We start from the raw sequence: 22,454 nt of genomic DNA on the forward strand, positions 1-22,454 counted from the left end.
CGCCGCGCCCCCCCCACGCTGCGCCATGAAAACCAAGTTCTGCAACGGCGACGCCGACCCGTCCCCGCTCGGGCTCCTCCTTGGCCGCGGGTCCGCCGCGACCGGTCAGCCGCCCTCACCACTGGCTCACCCCGACCCCGAGGGGAAGGATCCCACCGTGGCGGGCAGAGCGACCCCGCCCCCGGCGCTGCCTCCGCCGCTCGAGGAGGAGTCGCCGCCGCTCGACCCCCGGACGCGGCGCCGGGCGTATCTGTGGTGCAAGGAGTTCCTGCCGGGGGCCTGGCGGGGGCTGCGGGAAGAGCAGCTGTGCATCAGCCCCATCAGGTCAGCGCGGAGTGGGAGGTGGCCCAGCCTTGGGGCGGGGACGGGGGTGCGCCGCGGGTCCGAGCCGACACCGGCGGGGGAGGCGAAGGGCTGCGTCTTTAAATTCATTGTATGATTTTAGGTCGCTGCCGAATTGGGTTTAGCGGGAGCGGGCGGGGCGGTGCGGGGGTCGCGGGGCGGTGCCAGGTGCGCTGCCGCGCCCCCGGCCCGGAGCGGGTGGCGGTGCGGGCAGGCGGCGGCTGCATCGCGGCGGCCCCGCCTCGGCCCCGCGCCGGGGGAGGGGCCCGAGCCCGGCCGGCGGAGGGATGGAGCCCGCAGAAACCGCTGCACCGAGCGCCCTGCCGCGGGAAAGGGCCCTGCGGGGCTGGCCCTGGCTGCTCCGCACGGAGAAGGCAGCAGGTAAACGCGGTGTGCCGGCGGTGTGAGTCATCTACAGCACACTGTAGCGGGTGCTTGTGACTCAGCACGTTGGCAGCAGAAATATGTAAATCGGGGACGTTCTGGAAGCCATATGATGTCATGTGTTGGAGATCTTTGCCTTCTTTGCAGAATTAAATAGCATCTTTATTTTCTTCTAACTAAACTGATGTTAGTTCAGAGTTTCCCCTTTATGCACTGCTTGTCTCACATCTTCCAGACGGATCTTTCTACTTGATCAAACACGGAGTCGAGGACAGTTTCAAGGGATACTGTTATCAGTTTGCTTTCCCAACTTTCTACTTTTGTCCTAAGCAAACCATGCACACATCTACCCTAGGTACCTAAGGGAGCATACACAGTTGACAAAGCTCTGATGTGTGAAAGTATGGTTAAAACACATCTTGCCCATTTCTAAATTTATTTTAAAAGCCGTATTGAAAAAATGAGCAATGCACTGAGACCCAGTGCAGGTTTTTTAGATTGTTTGGTTTTTTAGATTGTTTCTCCTCACTTGACAAGATCATAAGGAGTTAATGAAGGGAGAGAATTTTTAAAAACCAATACAATTCCTAAACAGTAGACTAGTCTGATATGCCTAGTTTGAGTTGCGTAATTAAATTTTCATCTGTATTAGTGTGTGTTGCTGACTTTGGTTCTTACTTTCTAGAGCCTTACATTTTAGCACAGTTATCTTTGCATTTCTTGGAAACCTCTCATGTGAAGCAACACTTCAGAATGGCTTGGTGGTTTCTAAATTTGGCAGAAGAGAAGATGAGCTGAAACTTAAGAATGTATAAAGCCATGCTAATTGGTAGTTGGAATTTTTTTGGCAGAAGTCTTCTCACCACTTTCATCTCTGGAAGATGCATCATATTGGTTTGCTGATTCTGGTTTCAGTCAGTATGCATTCTTCAATGTGTCCATTAATATTACAAAATGGTGTTCTTGTACAGCTGTCAGTTAAGTAGCTGGTAGCTTTATCTGTATGAGTGAGATGTGCCCTTTCGACCTTTAAACAAGCTGTTGAGTCAAGTGACCTTTCAGAAGAACAGTGCCTTTTGTTATGCTCCTGTATGGATTTCCTGGATAACTTTTCCAGGTAACTTTTGAAGTCTTAAATGCTATAGTGAACTTAAACACCACAGATGCTAGAGTGAAACTTCTGTTTAATGGAGTTTGACATCACTAAGACATTCCACTTTGGCTTGTCTGGTAAAAAAACCCAAAAATTTCTGGGCTTTCACACACTGTGCAGGCTGAGCATTTTTTGAAGTCTGTAACTCTACATATATTCTTGAGCTTTAGTACAGTATTTCTTGTAAAGTATTTTTCTGTGTGCTTAGTACTTCTATTTAATTATTGGTATCTTCACCGAAGTTTTTATCAGAGCCTTAGAAAAGGTGGCAAATGTTTTTTTCACAAAAATCTGTCTAGTGCAGTTTAGATAAAGCCAGAAGTGTAGTTAGTATAACCAACCAATTTTTGAATTGTGTTTGAGTAGCTGACTCTGCTCTTTCTTTGATATCCTTTCCATCTGTCTCTTGGGGTTTTTTTCCAACCTGTTCACCTTCATGGTTCAAAGTTACTTCATATCTTGTCTCTAAACATCCTTTTTTGGGTGCCTGCCAAACCACCTGGTTCTTTTCTATTTCCTTTCTTAAGCATATTGTGCAGCTGCTATTTTACCCTGTTTTCTTGAGATTTCTTTTTTTCTTAGTTGTTGACTTTGGATATGTAGGCCAGCTCCTGTCTCCTTCTTGGTAGTTTTTTTTTTTTTCCAGAAAGTCTTTTCTGCTTCCCCACTGTGTTGAAAGAGCCCAGAAGAATATTTGAAAAAGCATTGAAAGGAATGTCAAGTTAGGACTGAGAACTGCATTTTAGCCATTACATTTTGGATCTGCTGTGGATTCTTGTAATCCAAGGTCACTGCAGGTATTATATTTTACAGGCAAAATCACTTGCAAAAGGAAAACTTGAAAATTTCATTCATGAACATAATAAAAAAAAATGCAGAAAGGCAAAGCGGTAAAGAAAATGTGGGTTGAGTAGATGTGTGTTCTTAAGAGCTGCAAGAACATCAATAAACTTAGAATCTCATCAAGATAGAAACTAGGGAAATCTATGCTTTAGTCATTCAGATGATAGACAGTTTTTTTACAACAGTATTTTTACAGGAGAAAGTCACAGCATTTATTTTGTTTTCAATAGCTTTATTGATCTAGATAGATACTAGATCAGAGAAACTGACTGTGATTTTGGATTTGACAAATACATGAGCAGCTTATTTCAAATAAAGAACTGCTTTAATTGTAAAATTCAAAATTTAAAATGGGTGCCTAAGAAAAACAGCAGAAGTAAGACTTCCTTCAGCAATGCTATAGCACAGTATTCAGGTTAAATCTTTATATCTGAGTTTTGTAGCTGCCAATCCCAGCGATAGCAGCTCTTAATTAAAATTTGGCGTTTTAAATTCGCTGCATGGTTTTAAACTATTTCTGCGATTGTTTTGCTTGTGCACCCAAGTATATCTTGACAAGACTCCAGCATCACTGAAAATAATTTACTTAGATCTACATAATTGTTACATTTTACATCCATTGGCTAATAGCTTGAGCTGTAATTTGGATCAATAGCTCTGGGTGAAGTGTACTAAGAAGCATGAAGCTGCCATTTTTTTAATCAAAGTCTCATGTGAGTTATTGGTACTGTTGGAAAACTCTCTTGTTAGAGTAAACCAGTTAATCACACCAAAAGGGTGTTTACTGCACCTCTAATCTGTTGAAAACAAAAGGTGTGCTTTTCCAAGTTAGCTAATCAATTTATTTCTGTGTCTCCAGAGGCGGCCTCAGCAACATGCTGTTTCAGTGCTCACTACCTGATACCATTGAGACAGTTGCAGATGAGCCACGGAAAGTTCTCCTGCGTTTATACGGTGCAATCCTGCAGATGGTGAGTTCATACAGTGCTTTGGGAGTGGGAGGGTTTCTATAGCTTCCCTGTCATGTTTGGAGATCTTCATTGGCGGTACTATGCAGCTTTATCCTTTAGAGAATGTTTCTGTGGTGGGGGGTAGATTGCAAGCTGAAATCAGTTTTCTTTATGGTTTGTTATTGTCTAGAACTTACACTCCTTTCTACACAGATACCGGCTGGCGTGAATTAGCTGAAGGCTCATTTGCTGTTCCTTTGGGCATTAATGTTTTGTTTATGGTCTTAAGTTTTGAGTGTGGTGTTGCAGAAAAATTTGCTTCTGTACAGAATGTAGGACTTTGCTATAACTAGCTAGATTGCAAGAGACTAAACTGCTTAGTTTTAATATTGATAGCACTTACGAATCTTGGAGGTTAGTTGAAGGTTTTGTCAAGCTTATACACTGCTCAAACATTTTATTAGATATTATGGGTACTTGTGCTGCTAGAAAATTTGATCTATAGTTTTAGAATAAGAATGAAGTGTGAACATCAATACTGTACAGTCATCTCATTCCAAAACCTGCTTTCCTGAATGTGTGAAATGCCTTATAGCTGGCACAGAAACTTAACCAGATGTTTTGTTGAACTCTTTTAATGTTAACTTTATTTGCTTAGTAAAATGTAAATAGAATTGAAATTTGTCACACCTTAAGTGGTTGGCAAATCTGTTTCAAATAGTAACATTTAAAAGAAAGACTGTTTTGTAGTCTTCTAAAGGTCTCTTCTAAAGCTGACAGGCTGTTACTCTAGCACTGTACAGCAGGTCTTCTCTTATCCATATCTGCTACTTACTTGATTATATTGTAAATAAGCAATCATAAGTGTTTAACCTTATGAAAAATTGCAGCTTCATAACATTACATTTGTATGTTGGCAATTGTTTCTGTTTGACTTGGAGGGTCTGGTTTTATTATCCATTAACTTTATATTTTCCAGTACTCAGTCACTTGCTTTGAACAACTGATCCAATATCTGCAGAAGATTTTCTGTTCCTGAGATTTCAGCCCATTCTTCCTGCTTCTGCTGTCTTGACCAAACTTACTATTAAAAGTCTCAATAGAAACTGTAGCTTTAGTGACTTTGATGTGCTCCTTTATTATGTTATGCGAGTTGTTAACTTTCCCGTAGTAACAAACTTTACCGGAAACATGCAAAATATTCCAGTGGTTTGGAATAGCATGAATTGCTTGGCTACAGCACCATATGTGTGTTGGGAAAGTTAAACTCTTAAACAAGAGAAGTGTGTAGAAGTTCAGTAATTCAAGCTTAAATAGTCTTTAGTTTCACTCTTAGTAAAAGCTGAGTGAAAAAAGAGAGGGTGTGAAACTTTGTTTTCAAAATGGCTCCTAGGACTGGTGCTAAGTTGGGATTTTTTTTAAGAATTGTTACTGGTTTTAATGTAATGCTGTGTTAATATGTAGAAAGCTTGAGTAGGAACATGGGCTGTAAAACCACTATAGTGGTAGAGCTTCTGTTTCCCAAGAGCTGTAAAGAAATATAGCCTTTCCCTTATTTTTCAAAGGAAACTAGAATTTGGCTGCCCTCTTCTTCCCTCAGGGTATTTTTTAACTTGCCTCTTCTCTGCCCCTATCTACTGAAGAAATCAAAATAAATTTTTGGACTCTAAAATCAGAACTAATTTGGTTTGAAAATTGAAAGTGTGTTCATAACTTTCTAACCTTTCTGCTCTTGGTGTTGAAGGATCTTTTGAGATGTCTAACTTCCTTTATTTCCATAGTGGCAGTGAAATGACTGCTCTTGTTGGTGCAGTTCACTAATGGTTAAGTAAGCAGAGAAAGTCCCAAGGTAAAACTTTGATTGCATTGAGGTTCACAATTTTTGTCAACAAACATTTGTCTCTTCCAGCCCCTATACCTTAAATGCAAGTTAAAATATAAGCAAACTGTATTATTGGGTATTTTGAAAACCCCACATAGGATTTCTGAGTGTCTGGGTGGCATAAGCAGAATGTTATGACAAGACTGTTAAGTGGGAGTAATTTGACATTTTTAGTAAAGTTATTTAAGTTAAAAACCCTGTAGGAATTAAGGAACACTGCTTAAGTAAGTTGAATTTTGAGACCTTGTGCTAAAATCACAACTTAATTCTCAATGACTTAATTGTAACTGCCACTGGGTATTAGTAGTTACCACTTGTTTGTTTGAGCCTTTGTAGCATGTTTTAACTCTTGTCCATTTTACCTTCTGTTGAAATTGGAGCACAAACCAGTGATATCAGTTCTTTATCCCTTTACTGTAAATACTGTGTGATCTATAGCAACCTGCACCAAATTATTGTACATACAGAAGACAAGTTTAAGTTAAATTTTTGAATACAAGCGGAAAATAGATCCTTCATTACTAACTTAAGAATGAATGATACTGGCACGATAACTCTTTGAGCCACCTTTTAAATGAACCTTTTTTGCAGTTTGAAAATAGCTCCAGTTTGCTTATTATGAGTCTTGGAAGACACAAATGTCAGTACATAAAACTCATCCAATATAAACCATGCCAGCTGGCTAAAGCTGCCACACAGGGAAGGCTTTGTGCCTTCCTCTGTCATAGCTGATATGTTTAAGCCAATTTTTTGTGTGCATGACTGTTTTGGGGGGAGCTGGGTGGAGATGAACTGTGCTGGCTCGGCCATTATTATGAATGGTCGCACTGGCATGGATGTTTACAAATCAAGGACTTCTCTTGAGTATATCCTTGAGCAGAATTTTTTTTTTTTAAGGCGAGTATTGTACTTGTGACAGGTTAAAGTACTAACCACATTAAAACTCCAATGTTTGAGGCACAATGCAGATATGTCCTACACTGAAAAAAGGGAAATGTCTTACTCTGCTTCACTTAATTCTTGCTCCAGCTTAGTTGCTAAATTTAAAGAGGAGCATTGAAAGTAAAGCTTGTGGCAGAATGTCTTTAACTGTTGGTTGTATTAGTGTAAACAACTGAAACAAAAGGTTATCTAACAATATGCCATTTAATGTCCAGACTTTAAAATTGGATTTCGTATTCATATCACTGTAGTGTTTCTACTTAAATTCAAAACAGCATCTTGAAAATGCTAATAGGATTTCAACATAAGGTGGCATCAACAAAAAACAAGCTCAAATTAAGGTGAAATTTAAGTTCACTTATCAGAAGGTAACTCAGGGATTGATTCCCATTCTTTTACACATGTTAAAAGACCCTTGAACTCTGATGCACTGTGACTCTGTTACCTTTACAACAGCCAACACAAAATCTTGTATACAAATGAGGAGAACCAAACCAGGATACCTAATGTTCCTTTCTGGTCTCTCAATTTCTATGTGAGCAGATGCAAAATGAGTATAAATGGTTGCCACAGTTGTGTGCTAAATTTTTTCCATACCTGCCTTGCTGCCTTTTATTTTGTCTAACTAAATAAAATGCAGACTGCTGTGTAACTGTAATTATCAACGTCTTCTGTGGTTGTTGGTGTCCATGTCTGTTTGTAGCATGGAGTAACTACAAATCCCTGGCACTGGCAGACGGCTTGAAAGAAACCAAGCACCTCTTACGGGGATATATTTGTGTTGGGTGGCATTAAGGGTGTTCTGGGGGTAATGTACCACTTTAGTTGTATATGCATGTGTTCTCTGCTGCAGGCTTGCCCATGCGATCGTGCCTAGAGCACTCTGGTTTCCAGGTGACAGACACGATTCACGGTATAGTATGAGATCTCTGAAGTGGAGCATTCTCTACAGCTTTCATTTTCTTTAGTACTGGATTTCATTGTTTAAAAGTAAGCCTTAAGTAGCACCAGCTACTGTCTGTGCATCTGAATGTTTACAGAAATAACGGAATATCAAAAAACTGTCCCTTCCTTTTTTCTGCTCCCTCAGAATGGTAACTTGAAATGTAGAGGATTGGAGTTTTGGCTTTTTTAGAGCTTGAATTGGAAATTCTTCACATGCTGGATTTTTAGGACTTCAGCAAATTAGTATCGGTTCCTTCTGGTCTGACAGGGGTAAGTGCTCAATGGCAGATCCTGAGAAGCAGAAATGGTTATTGCTAAATCTAAAGCTGGTTTTGTTCCATACACTGAAGTTCAAATTGACATCTGCCAACAGCTTCTAGAAAAGTTTCCCCTGCTTACGTCATCTCTAACCTCTGAGGCAATTAATTGTAATGTTGTGATTTAAGATTTGCATTCCTAGGGATTTATCTAACTCCAAATGTTGCAGTATTCTGAAGTATTGAAAACTAAAGCTTAGTATGCTCAGAAATATTGAGTTATATTTTATTCAAGTTTGTAGGCAGAGCTCAAAGTTATGTATAAAAAAAGAGATTAAAGTTCCTTCTCTTATAGAATTCTCTGGTCAAGCATCATTTGGGATTTTTGGTAAGAGACTTGATCTTCCAGCTGCAGAAGAAATAAATTGGGGGCATTAGGAAGGAAATGTTGAACTCAGTTTTCAAATTGCCAGATGTATAAACACTGTCTGGTTATCTGAGCAAAAATCAATGTGTAGTGTTTCCCATTCAATTTACATGATCACAAATTAGACTCTGAACAACTTCTATTGAATATAGCTGTTCCCTTACTAAAACTATAGCGAACTTTCTCAGGGCTTTAAGAATAAATCTTCCCACAATAAAAAAAAGCTCTGAACAAATATTTGAAGAAATCTTGAAGCTGTAGAATACATATCCTTTTCTAGTTAGTTTCCATGTAGAGAGAACAATTAAGAAGCTCTAGCAGTTACCCAGCAATTCTCTTTTTCAGGTAATTAAAATTGCTAATATCTGTTGATGTGAATAGCTCTCAGAATTAGACTGTAGTTGGAGTGGGCTATTAAGGGTTATGGAAAAAGTGAAATTGACTGATTTTTGCCAAGAATAAGAGAACTCAATTGGTTGATCAAATTATGAGATGGCTTATTTTGAACCACTGTTCTCAGAGGTGAGTGTTGAATCAGGAAACAATCAAATTCTACTACTTTAATCTGTTAAACTCTTAAACTCCTGGAACATAATATGGCATTCTGCTTACTTTGTTCTCCTTGCCCATGTATAGTGAAGAATTTCCTAATTCTAGGCTGAGTACATGGCCTCTTGTGAAGACTGATCCTCTCCAAGCTCCCATTCATATTTGCAAGTTATTTATATTAATTTTCTTCTGGAAACTAATGCTTCATGCTGAGGGAACAGAAAAGAGGGAAAGGATGTTGCAGAAGTCTCCTCTTGTGATGACTGCAGTAAAGCCCTAACTGCCCCTTTCTAATGGCACAGTAGATGCCATTAGGCTGTCTCCAACACTAATTTGAGGTGAACTTTTGGAACTGGCTAGCTCTTTATACAGTATCTGCTCTGGAAAGCAGATGCCAGTTCAGGTTTTAGGGAAAAGTCTAATGTGCTTACCTTCTGATTGAAACGAACCATTCTGAGAGCACCACTTATCAGGAAAGACTCCTGAATGGTGAGTAACTTTGACTGTTCAAGAAAAATCTGAGAGTGGTATTGATGTAGACCATGCTTGTTCAGAGAAGCCCTTTGTAAATGATTTTAATGCTATTGAGTAGTTGCACATTCAGCTGTAGTGAATATGTTTGGACTTTATTAATTTCCTTGAAAGTAATATAAAGTAATAGTAGTTTCCATATTGTCTTGTTTTAAACTTATATAGTAGTGTTATGGGAAGTACTTGCTGGAAGACCATGGATTGTTGTTAAGTATCCTTCTTCTATAGCTTCTGAAATACTCTTAACTGCAGAGCTTGTTGTACTGTACTTAAGGCAGCTGGTGTTGCTTAACTGTATTCCATTAAGTTCGTATTTCCACCCTTGTTTTGGACATGTTAGAGCTGTGGAACAGGAAGGTATGCACATGGTTCTGTGAATGCAATGTTTGTGTTGAGAAGGTGGAGATGCAGGCTGCCTTTATGGGCCTCTAAAGTTAGTCTGGTTTAAACAGTCAATGGTGGAATTGCAACATAAATAGCAGCCACGAATTGTCACTAATTCTAAGCAGATATTTGCTTTCTCTTCTCCTTACCTTCAAGCCCTTTATAGGACAAGGTTTTTAATACATCTTGTATTTTTAAATGTGCATCTCTATTAAAAGCATGTGCCATTGAGGGTTCAGCTGCTGAGGGTATGGTTTAGTATTCTTAAACTGCTTTGTAATGACTCTTAAGAACCCTAGCACAATACATTATTCATGGAATTTGTTAAAGTTTTGCTAGTATACTGTGGTTCTTACTGAGACACCTTTAGCTTACATGGTCAATTCATTCTAAGAATAATCTTGGATTTGCAAAGCCAGTGGTACACTGGACATACAGCCAAGACAGCACGCTCTAAATAAGAAATTTCTAGTCACAAGGCATTTGGAAAATAGGGTAATAAGCAAAAAAGTGCTTTGCAACCTTCATAACATGACTCTTCCAATAGTCCTTGTAAGGCTTTTATGTAATTTCTGTAATGTGTCTCAAGTGCTTTGGCTGGAAGAATCTCATCCCAGATGTCATGCAGAGGGACTTAATATTCTCTTAATTAAAAACATTCCTCTGAGCTTATGGTGCATTGAAATCTTGTTTTGAAAGACTGGGAAAAAATACAAATAAGTGAAAATCAGGTATTTACATGAATGGTTTGGTCTCAATGGCACATCCTTTTGAAAGATTTTGGAATTGTTGAAAGTGTGGTGGTCAGAGGTCAGATGGATACTAGTTCTGTAGCTGTCACAGATCGGAGACAGTGTTGAGACTTTTAGTTAACTGTAGCTGGTACTTCTACTCCCTTTGTTCTGGTGGTTGCAGGTTAATAACTTGAAATTTCATCTTCTCATTGTGTTTGCTTTTTCTCATTCATAGAGGTCCTGTAATAAGGGAGAGTGTGTTCAGTCTCAGAAGGAAAATGACTTACAAGTGAGTAATTAAATTTGCTTATTTCACAGAATTTTGTAGATTATAGGGAAATGTGGTGATCCTGCTTTAAAATTGTTTTAAACCAGTAGTTATTCCACCTGGACTATGTGTAGAAAAGGTACGAAGTATTTGGTCACAGAAGCAACATTATTTGAGCGTCTGAATGTAGTTTGGAAAGATTCAAGCATCTCACGTTATGAAGAAACAGGCCCCCAATTCTACCCTAAACCTAAATGGTTTCTTACCATTTTGAATATTGGTATCAGTACTGCTATTTCTAGTATTAGACTCTCCTTGAGTAGATGAATGTCAGTTCTCTGCTTTACCTAATCCCTAATTTTTTGATACACTTATAACTCCTCTGAGGAGAGTACATGGAGCTGGAGAGAACTTGCTCTTAAATATGAAGTGTTCCTGGTTAGCACTGTGCTTGGATCATCTCTGGTCTCCAAAGTTTAAATTTCTTGCATTTGGAATAATTTCTTCTGCAGCATATTATTTAGCTGAGTGTATCTTTTCTTGAAGTCATCTGAACAGGATTTGGTGATTTAGATTTCTACCCTGGCAGTATTTTTTCAGTAAGGGATAACATTGCAGCATGCTAGCCAGATGCCTTGGTTGTTATGTACTCTGTTTTCAGCTCATAATGATTTTGGCAGTGACTAGGGAAAAGTACATTTTACTCAATTGATAAGTGCTGCTTTTCTCCCCTTGTATTTTTGCCTTCTGGGAATGCCATCTGAAACATTTTCAAGCATTTCTTTGGTTTTTTTCTTAGTGAGTTGAAACTGGTTTTAATTTTTTTGTTGTTGAATGACTGCTTTTGAAGTTTTGTTGAACTTTTGTTTAGCTTACTGGAACAGCTTCAATCAGTTGAACCAAGATTGAACTGAAAAATGTACTCGTTTGATACCTCTGTTTTTTTTCAAAGATGAAAAATTGAGATGGCTTGATTTCTCCTCTACCACAATCATGTAAAAAAGGAGTTAAAGTTATTAAGAAACCCCCAAAAGTCCAAACAAGCCCCACTCTGGTGCAGAAGCTCATAGAAGATTTGCAGTACAGGAAACAAGGTTTTGAACTTCAGAACTTCATTTGTGGTATTTGTTGCTTGAAAATATTGATTCTCTGCTGATAGGTTTTCTGCTATTAAACTCATAGTGATGAAATTTCACTGTTGAATCTGTTCTCAAGAATTACTGTCAGGATGGATTTGTTAATTTTCTTGTGCTTGGCTATGAGAGGAGATGATATTCTTTAGAGGATAAAATTCTCTGGGTTCACTAGCAAAGTCATTGTAGCTTCTGAGCTGCCTGGTGTGAGACAACTGTGTCTAGACATTGTCAGCTCATAAGGCCTTTTAACAGGAATTTATTTGTTTTACTTTGGTTTTGCTATGACTTGCAGTAATTTCCCTTAGAATATGACTACTTTATGTATTTTACAGTGAAATTTTTGTTAAGGCAGGAAAAAAAGAAGCTTCAGCTCCAACTAAAGTGTATAAAGGTATTTGATCTCTTATTGCCTGTATGGGAGTTGCATCCTGGGAAAGCCTTGTAAAAAATGTGTATAATTGCTAGGTTTAAAATAAAACATTGATCTCTAAGTAGTCATTTAAAAGCATGAGTGGTCCAGTCTTCTCCAGAAATCTAAATACAAGTGCTTATGGATGAATCTCTGAAACTGGTCAAAATGGAGAGCTTTATATCTTAAAATGTTGTCTTGGCAGTGTAAGTATATTGCAAAATGTTTGAAGGCATTGAGGTACATAATTTTCTTTGGTTACGGTGCTTGATCCTTTGAAGTCATCAGGTGAACATTAATCTGAAGAGTCAGATACCTAGATTTGTTCAGTGTCCATATGCAGTTTGCTGCAGAATTTCTTTAACATCCTTTAGTAGTTTATTTCCACACCTATCCTGTTTGACAGCAGTGTATGGAGTGGACACTTGGTAAAAAGTCCCTTGGGTATTATGAAGGAGAAGCCTTCATGGATGGAACAATACATGGATGGTACTGTTCCAAAACTCTTATTGGACTTGTGCTCAAATAACCATTTGGTTTCAGTACAGGAAAGTTCTTCTAGTGCTTGCCACTTCTGATGCATAAAGAGGTGCCTTAATGAATAACAGGGATTTTTTTGTACATTCTGTTATTCAAGAATAGTGAGTATCTTTTCAGTAAGATATGGAAATAAGGAGCTGATACCTTAATGGGAATAGACTTAAACATGCCTGGTGATGTACCACACGCAGTCAAAGTCTGTGTTGGTTAATAATAGAGTGGACATTTAGTAGCTTGTAAATAATTTCCTTCTTGATGCTTGGCATTAGGTTTCAGAACTGAATGGAAAGAGTTCAGACCTGTGATGATTAGGGCATGTGAAATGGTTTAAAACATATTTTTGCTATGTTAGTGGATAAAGCATTTGGTGTTTTGAGAAACTGAAAAAATAGTGGGATTAAAATTGAGGGGAGAACATAGATGCAGTACATTCTTATGCAAATTGCCTTAACATCTGCAGAACACAGTAACACGAATCTTTACTACACTTCAAAATGGAACTCTAGAATTTATTGAATATCTCAGAATAATGTGTGGGACAGTAATAAAAATAATTTGTCAACAGTGCTGCCTGGAGTGTTCGCAAGAGTGGAACTTCTATAGAGTTATATACTGTCTGACACTGTGTTGACTGCAATAATGCAAAAGGATCTGTGGTCAGAAATACCTAAGAGGTTTCTTAATGTTGTGCTCTTCCTTCTTACACTATTAAGTTTTATGAGTCTGACTTTGACATGAGCTGCTCAAAAGTAGGCAGAGGCTTGGAAGATCTTTAGGAACATAATTGCTAGAAGTAGATATTTATAATGTGACCTCTGTGCTTACTTACAGATAATCTTACCCATCCAGAAAGTGATTATTAACTGTGTTTTTAGACTAAATATTTCCTATTTATATTAACTTTTAAATTAATATTAAAAAGTTGTCTGCTTGTTACTGTAATGAAGCAAGCCTATTGATGTATGAAAACCTTAGAGAAAAATTACTGAAACTTGAGGTATGTTTGGTGGTAGAAAGGGAAGAACATTTATTCACACGCACACATTCCTTAACAGGAGCTTTAATTCCTGAGTTTAAAAAAAAAAAAAACAAAAACTCACCTTAGGAATTCCTTCCATTAAGCACATTCTAAATCATTCTTCTAAATGAAAAGTTTTGTTCATTTGTTCACTTCATTCACTTGTGTAGTTAAAATGCTCTTTTGAGAGATAGTGTTCTGAAGAGTATCAAAATAGTTGATATAGGATAATATTTATAGTTCCTGTGTTGTTTCAGTGGGATGAACTCCTCTAGGAAATGAATTTGCAGAGTTTCCACAGGTTAGAGAGGAGAAGCTGGTTTGGTTTTTGCAGTTTTCCTTTGACCTGGTCCACCAGAAGTTAAGTAATACAGATTTTCTTCCCCAGCTTTAAACTTGAAAGCAAAATACTTGTATTGCTCCCATGCTGACTAAAAGTTATTGGTCAAGAAACTTTGAGTAGAATGTTGAGTCTTTTCAAAGCTAGCCCTAAAATTTCTCACTTGGTAACAGTTTAGCTGTTGCCCACACCCACATTAATTTCTGTGCAAGCACCAACTAATGCTTTTGATAATGTTTTTTTGGTAGGGAGCAGAAGCCATGGTTCTGGAAAGTGTTATGTTTGCCATTCTTGCAGAGAGAGCGCTCGGCCCAAAGCTGTACGGAATCTTCCCACAAGGGCGACTGGAGGAATTCATTCCCGTAAGTCCTGCTCATAATTAGTTAGTGGGCTGCTGGAAGCTGTTTTAATTGACCGTGACAAGGAGGTCTCTGGACTGCCCAGAAAAGCAGAGATGTGGGAATGGAATACTTGGCTGCCTGTAGTAATTGCTGTCTGTAATTAGATACAGTTAGAGTGGGTGTTGGAGAGCCCCATTGTAGCTCTTGCCAGGGAGAGATATCTAAAAACTCTACAACTCTAGCAGAGGCTAATAAATGAAGATAAAAAGCCTATTAGATACCAAACATAGCATGGGGAAGCTGTGGAGTAACACTTCCCCTTAACAGCAACAAGAGCAGATGCTTTTGATGTTCTTAAATATTTATACTTGATCTGCTTTGAAGATATTCTTAGTGTGAGATGTGATACTCCCCAGTTCTTGCATCTAGAAGTGAATTGATTAAGTTGTTAGTAGGGCTGACTAACAGCTTTTCCAAAGGCAGCAACTTCGTAAGTTCTCCTGTGAGCAAAAAAAGAGTATTGCTTGAGTACTATGCTAGTATTTCACACTATACTGCATGGACCCTAATGCTAGTGTTTATAATTAATCAATTCTGTAACTCGTCAATTAACTGTATTGTAAGAATACTGCATTTTATTACAGAGCAGGAAATTGACCACTGAAGAACTAAGCTTACCTGACATATCTGCTGAAATAGCTGAGAAGATGGCCAGATTTCATGGCATGAAAATGCCATTTAATAAGGAACCTAAGTGGCTTTTTGGAACAATGGAAAAGTAAGTTATGCAATACTTTATGTGGAAAAAAGGTGACCTATTGTAATTTTGATAAGCAGATCATTCTTCCTGAATGCCTGAGAACACAAGCTTTCACTGTACCCAGAAACTATGATATCAAGGACTTCGGTTACCTTGAATAACAGTAATGTTTTCTTCAGTAACTCTTTCAAACTTCCTTGATTTTAGTTTAAATGATATCATAGTATGGGAAGAATAATATACTCCTTGTTCCAAATCCTTTATTATTGTCTCTTTTTTTACCAGGTATCTAAATCAAGTGCTGAGGATTAAATTTACCAGAGAATGCCAAACCAGAAAACTAAACAAACTTCTCAGTTACAATCTCCCCCAGGAAATGAAAAATCTAAGGTAGGCTTATTTTGTCTACCACTATCTTCTAATCTCCACAGTTTCTGGATAGATTTTTGTATACTTGTTCAGACATGTTATACAGTATAACACTTTATATTCATCTTACTTTGCAAGCCGAGGACTCTTTGGTTCTGTGACCAACCTGAGTCCCATACAAATACAAAATTCTTTGATGAAACTGCTAATCTGATTTACTGATCATGAAGTCAAACTTTGCGCTGAGGTTTTGTTCCTCATTAAGAAAGCAGGCTGTTGCTAGGAGGGAATAGTGTTCCAAATTCTTACAACAAAATTACCTGGAAGTTGAATTGAACTAAGTAATTTGTTACTTAATAGATGCTCTGTTGCTTTTTTCTAGAGCTATGCTTGAAGCTACTTCTTCACCAGTTGTATTTTGCCACAATGATTGTCAAGAGGGTAAGCTGCTATTTCAATATTGCTCAGTGATGTACTGTTGAGCCTTTTCTTGTTACTTGTTTGCTCTCCTAGAGGTAGCCACATTGTGGAGACACTGCCCTGACTGGTGTGCTATACCAAAGCAAAGTATGGGCTTCTGCAACCCTTCAGGCTTTTTCAGAGAACTCTGGGGTCATGACTGGGTTAAGCTAAGAATGTACTCATGCTCTTGTTAGTACAGGTCAGTTGATGATGGGAGCCTTGTGTTTTGTGTTTAGACCATACCTTGCTTTGCTGCAATATACACAGTCAGAGTAGGGTATACTGGAGCTGTTTTAAAAGAAAGATGCCAAAGTGCAGTGAGTGGTGAAAATGGAGAGTAGGGCATTTTGACATGGCAGTTGTTAATTTGTACTGGTAAGAAACATTAGGAAAACCTTATCCACCTTTTTTTAGTGTTGATTCGGAGTCGTGGAAGGAATAACAATTTTCCTGAGCCAGTTACTGTAAAAGATGAGAAGGAAGCAAGGCTGAAGGTGTGCTTGGTATGCTGTGTCACCTGAACAGTGGACAAGCTGGGCTGAAGTGGAAGGATGCTCTAGTAGGACTGTGTCTAGGGCTGTTTTGTTGTCACTGGTCCCAGCTTTGTCAGCTACAGCAGAGGAACTGCCCTGGAGGGTAGGTACATAAGGAGAGGCAGCACAAGGGGAAAAGGCCACTAACCTGAGATGTCAGTGGTGGTGAAGTTTGAGGTCTCCTTGCTGATGTGGCAAAGTGCACTACTGGAGAAGTCAGAGCATAGTAGGGCTGAGGCAAGCTGGGGAGCCTAAAGCTCCAAGGGGTTTGAGGGATGTGTGTGAAATACTGTGCTGCTTTTTCTGTTGGTGCATGGAGAACAGATGTACCTTCAGAGTCACACTACTGCAGAACTTGACATTGCTCTACATTTATCTACTAACTGGTACTTGACATAGGCAGACTTGATGTCTTTTAGATGAATTATAGTCACTGTGAATTGAAAGACACATAAGCAATGGCCTAAACTTTCTGTATAGATAATGGTTGTGCCACATATTAGAACAGCAGAATGATCAGACTGACTTTCAGGCTGTTGACAAGCAATTTCTGTCCCAAGTGTTGTAGGATCAGTGAGAGTGCTATGCTGATATGAAAAATGCTGTGAAATTTATAGATCTCAAGCTGTGCAAAGAAACAATGCAGCAAGGACTGCTAAGGCTGACAGGGCCACCTGAGCCAACTGCAAGCTAAACTGGGGATAGAAGATCCTTGGGAGAACAAATTTGCCTCTCCCTGTACAGAGAAAACTTTCTTGCTTTCAGCTTTACAAGGTAAAGCTGTATATCTCGACTTCCAGAGAGCTGGTGAACAGCCAGTGCAAACTTGGCTTTAACTAAACCCAGCTGGCAACTCAGCCCCACAGAGCCATTCAGTCTTCCCAGTGAGATTGGGAAGAGAATTGGATGGGTAAGAGTGAGAACTCATAGGCTGAGATAAAGGCAGTTAATTAGGGAAGGTAAAAGCTGCTCACACAAGCAAAGTAAACAGAGAAATTAATTCACTGCTACCCGCAGGCAGGTGTTCAGCTGTCCCCAGGAGACCAGGGCCCCATCATACACAACACAGACTTGGGAAGACAAACACCATCACTCCAAACATCCCCTCTTCCTCCTCCTTCCCACTCTACATAGTGAGCATATAGTATGGGATATTCCTGTGGTCAGCTGTTCAGCTGTATCTCCTCACAACTCTGCCTGCACCCCAGTCCCTTTTTTCACTGGGCTGTGAAGAAAAAAAGTCCTTGACTCTACAGAACCACTTGCTCAGCAATAACAAAAACATCCCTGTGTTATCAACACCACAAATCCAAACATAGCCCTGTGCCAGCTACTATGAAGAAAGTTAACTGCCCCTGCCAAAACCAGCACACCTATAATTCTTCTGTGCAGATACAAGGGATAACTGAGATTAGCTGAAAAATGTTCCTTGAGATTCACAGTATTGCTTTTCTCAGATTTTCCTGCATTATTAAATATGCAGTGTTATCTTACTTTTCAGGTAATATCTTACTTCTGGAAGGCAGAGAGAGTTCAGAAAATCAAAAGCTGATGCTCATTGACTTTGAATACAGCAGCTATAATTACCGGTAAAAACTTTATTTTCTCTTCAGCATGGGAGTATGTTTCTTTCTGCATGCTGCAGGGAGGCCAAGTGCTGCATTAGTGCTTGTTTGTCTATTTTAGTGAATTGTGTTCTGCTTTGATAGTGGTGGTTAGCAAATATAATCAATCAAAACAGTTCTGATGCTGTTGAGTTTAGGCATACAGCAGAGGCAAAGTTGCTGTGGTTTCTTGATTGTTCAGACTAGAGAGTTTGTTATGCACAAATGGCTTTTTGCTTGCATGTCAAAAATGTCTTTCTGGTGGGAAGCTGAGGAAAAGGGTAGATTTTGTGTACATATGTATGTAGGACAGCTTTGCTTTGGTGTTTTTTCTGTCCTAATGGCTTTTTCATCTATGCAGACAAGAATACAAGCTTTTCACTACATGGTTATGCAACATGCTTGTTTTTCTTCCCTCAGCCATCTAGTTTAAGTTTTAAGGATGACCTGAGTGTATATAGTCACTGGGATTAAACATCACCATAGCTGGAATTCCAGTGAATTTCAATAATGTACAAGTGGAATATGTTGAAAACTTTGAATATTACTTCTTTGCCTGTAAGAATGCCAATATTAGAGATGTCTGACTTCATGTTGAGATGTAGTACATACTCAAGTATTTTTACTGTCTCCATTGGTATAAAGTTTGGTAGCAAATTCTAGTATTTTCACATAGCTGGTAGCTTTCATTCTTAACTGCCGCTCTTTACTGTTATTATAATAACTTGCAAAAACTGGTTATCAGTTCTCTACCTGCAGCAAAAGTGCAGTAAATTCTGAGTAGCCCAATGCTTTTAAACTTGATTTTGGGTTTGCTTAAAAAAACTCCAGATTGCTAGTTTGCAAATATTGAGGTACTTTGTCTTTATTTCTTTTTCAGAGGATTTGACATTGGAAATCACTTCTGTGAATGGATGTATGATTACTCATATGAGAAGTACCCATTCTTCAAAGCCAGTGTTCCTAAATATCCTTCAAAGAAACAGCAGGTAGACACAAAAGACATAGTTAAATGCCAGTGTCCAGTCTTCATCTTAATTATTTTTTAGTTCTCTATTAGACTTATTGTGTCTCAAGATATTTCCTCCACTTGAGTTTCCTCAAGTGTTAATACTTTGTCTAATCGTGACTGCCTTTGCTTTAAAAATCATAGTAATTTAATAGCTATTCGGGATAGAATATGTACTACAGGCGGTGTAGCCATCCACCACAAAAAGTCCAGTAGTTGTAGACTGCAACTATTAAATTAGTTAGCAGTAGCAATATGCTGCCTGTCCTAGTATTATAACTTTTCTTAAACCAGACTTTCAAGCAATTGTTGGAATCACATTAATCTTAAAGCTAACTCCAACACTGTTGATGATTGGAAAAAAATAAATACCAACTTATTAGGTCTGCCTAGGCCTGAAAGAAACAAACATATCTTGAGATGAAAAGCTATAACTTGGTTGTTTATTTGCCTTCCAGCTTCATTTCCTCTCCAGTTACCTGTCTGCATTCCATGATGGCTTTGAAAATCTGAGCAATGATGAGAAGTCCGAACTAGAAGAAGAAGTGTTGGTAGAAGTTAACAGGTAACTTGCCTTGTAGAATTGTATCTTCAGACTTCCACTGTGGTACTTAGACTTGTATATATCTCACTGGGTGGAGGAACTTGAGCCATGAGAGATTGAAAGCTATTTATATGCGATAAAGAACAAACACTGTAACATTAGATATGTGATATACACTATTAGTGAAGTAAACAGAATACTACTCAATGGGGCATTATTTTTGTAGTATCATAGTTGAAGAAAAGGTGTGGACATCCCCAAACTAGGGAATACTGTTCTGAGAGGACATGGAAATAAGGTGTTGTGACTTAGCTGCGTATTTATTTCAATAACATAGCTTTGTAATTTCAGGTTTGCCCTTGCATCACACTTCTTCTGGGGTCTGTGGTCTATTATACAAGCAAAGATCTCATCCATTGAGTTTGGGTACCTGGTGAGTTTTATAATTGTAACTGTTATAATTGTAACACAACTGAAAACAATCTAAACCTGTGATACATAATTGAAAATGCAATTGAATGGTCTCTCACAGCAACTAGTACCTTCTAAGTGGTGTAAAGCTTTTAAAAAATTCATCTGTTACTAGTTTGTGCTCTTTCCTTAAGAATGTAAACATAAAAATTTCAGAAGTTGTTCCCATGGTTATGCAGGGAGTGTACAGCCTTGTGTCCAGCTATATTGCAGCATTATTCTGCAGTAAGACATCCCAGGCAAGAGAGAGGCCAACATGCAGTGAGAATTTCAAACTAAGTGCAAACTCTAAGTGAATGTGTTGTCCCATGGTGATGTTCAGTGTGCAGCAATATCTGTGCCAGGTTGCCGCTTGTACTTGAGAAACTGATCAGTCCAGCCCTTGGTCTATGCTCAGTGTACTGTAAAGTGATAGGAATGCCAGGTACATGGAATATCTTACTGGAAGTGTTGCAGGAGCCAGCCTTTTCAGTGAAGTCCTGGGCTTTTTAGTACCTTTTTTTCTGATATTTTGGCAGCAGCTAATTCTGTTAGAGTCGAAATAAAACTGGAGGAAACTTTAAGAAGCCAGAACACCTCTGGAGAGATTATCCTTCTGAATAGAGCTAATTAGTGCATTGAGATGATGGATTAGGAAAGTAACACAGTTAATTCCTCATTATGTTTACTGAATACTGAATGTCCCTTATTTCTCTAGGAATATGCGTTATCCAGATTTGATGCCTACTTTGATCAGAAGAGGAAGCTGAATGTGTGAATGTGGGAGGAGTAGCCTGTTGGTTACTGTATGAAGAGGGCAGCTGAACAGAACTTTCACTGTGCTTAGGCTACTGTATCTCTAATGAAGGTGTCGCTGAATTCCAGTTCCTGGGAATGCAGGTGTACAGTACTGAGGATTATAAAAATTACCTGTTTACAGTTCCGTAAATAGTTGGAATGAGATTGGGAGGCAAAAGTAAAATACAACCATGCAGTATCTTTAAATCTTTTCAATCTAGGAGCTATTTTGTATTATTGGAGAAGCTTAAAATTAGGTGTCAATACCACATGCATCAGAGCAAACTTGCTGTGGGTACATTTTTGGGGGATGTTGGCATTCTTGTTTGTGTTGTAAGTGGAACAGCTGTAAAAGCTAATTTGTTGTAGACACTGCCTCTTACGGAGAAGGAAAAGCGAAGGAGACAACTGCTAAACTGTGAAGTAGGCTTAAAAACTTACTGTGAGTTTAGGTTCACCATGCCCCAAGAACACTATCTTCAAAGCTGCTGATACCTTACACCACTTTTTACCAGAAGCAACTAAACACCTTGAAGCAGTGTGCTTTAAAGTGTTAGTGACACACACATGAATGTTTCTCTTAGGCTGGTGTGCCTGGGAAGTGAAGTACCAATGAGCTTTGAACTGGGCATTCTGAAGGAGTTGTTCCATGTCATTCAAGAATATGCTTTAGCCCAGCCTGGCTCTCTTAAAATGCTGTGTCCTGCACAGGGGGTTCTGTGGGCTGGCAGCACTGGGAAGAGTGCCTTGAATTGCTCTAGCAGCTCCCCAGATAACTGGATTGGCATTGACAGTACTGGTAATTGAGGCCCATCTTTCTTCTTGTGTTGCCACAGTATATGGCTGTAATAAATAGTAGAGCCAAAGACTGTGGAGAGCACTTCAGGAAATTGCTGTTCTGCTCATCCAGTTCTTATGTGGCTTGAGAGGTGCTTTTCTTGCACCTCCAATTCTCATCATATTCCAGGAATCCAGTAAAGTGGAGCATCTTGTGGGGAACAATAACATGTATATTGAAACTTGAGTATAATCTGTGTACATGCCATCTAAAGATTTCCTTTGATTTTTGGGAGCTTGTTTATTTTGAATGTTACTTGTGCTTTCTAACACACTGTATTATAAACAAACTTCTAAGTTTATCCTTTTTGACTTGTATAGCAAATACTGTTTGAAGCGGCTGAAAAAATGTGCAGCATTTCATGTACTGTATAGCAGAACTTGTAAAGGCTGTCATGTTACGCTCTTGTACAGAGAATCATTTTCCATACATCGTTATTAATACTTTATAATAAAGATAAAGCACTTAAAAGCACTGTTGTTGATATTCTTGAATCTCTGTTACAGCTGCAGGATAAAATAGATGCCCTTTCTGGCCCTAATCTCTGTTGAATCCTTGTGAAGACAGACTGAGATACAGGCTTAGTGCTCTGGAATAGATCTACTTAAATGTGTCTTCAGTGTTTATTATATAATTGAATTCTAATAGAAAGAAAGGTGTTTAAAGCAACCAATGAAAAGCAAATTGAACATCAGTTTCTAAGTTGATAGCT

The 22,454-nt window shown here is 38.8% G+C and overlaps 1 protein-coding gene across 2 annotated transcripts; it reads left to right on the forward strand.

Annotated features, from left to right (window-relative positions):
• Positions 1 to 2: 2 nt before the first annotated feature.
• Positions 3 to 22,216, forward strand: CHKA (choline kinase alpha). 2 transcript variants are annotated; one of them, XM_021555074.2, is made up of 12 exons: positions 3 to 324; positions 3,582 to 3,693; positions 10,559 to 10,612; positions 14,283 to 14,396; positions 15,020 to 15,153; positions 15,421 to 15,525; positions 15,887 to 15,945; positions 18,001 to 18,088; positions 18,984 to 19,092; positions 19,571 to 19,677; positions 20,008 to 20,089; positions 20,825 to 22,216. In XM_021555074.2, exons 1-12 carry the CDS (start codon positions 26 to 28, stop codon positions 20,882 to 20,884), a joined length of 1,323 nt encoding a protein of 440 aa, XP_021410749.1. In that variant the 5' UTR covers positions 3 to 25; the 3' UTR covers positions 20,885 to 22,216. The 2 variants fall into 2 exon arrangements, with proteins under 2 accessions (XP_021410749.1, XP_021410750.1); XM_021555075.2 differs by lacking the exon at positions 10,559 to 10,612.
• The last annotated feature ends 238 nt before the right edge of the window (positions 22,217 to 22,454 follow it).

This window comes from Lonchura striata, chromosome 6 (genome assembly GCF_046129695.1).
Source record: "Lonchura striata isolate bLonStr1 chromosome 6, bLonStr1.mat, whole genome shotgun sequence".
Classification (NCBI taxonomy): Eukaryota; Metazoa; Chordata; class Aves; order Passeriformes; family Estrildidae; genus Lonchura; species Lonchura striata.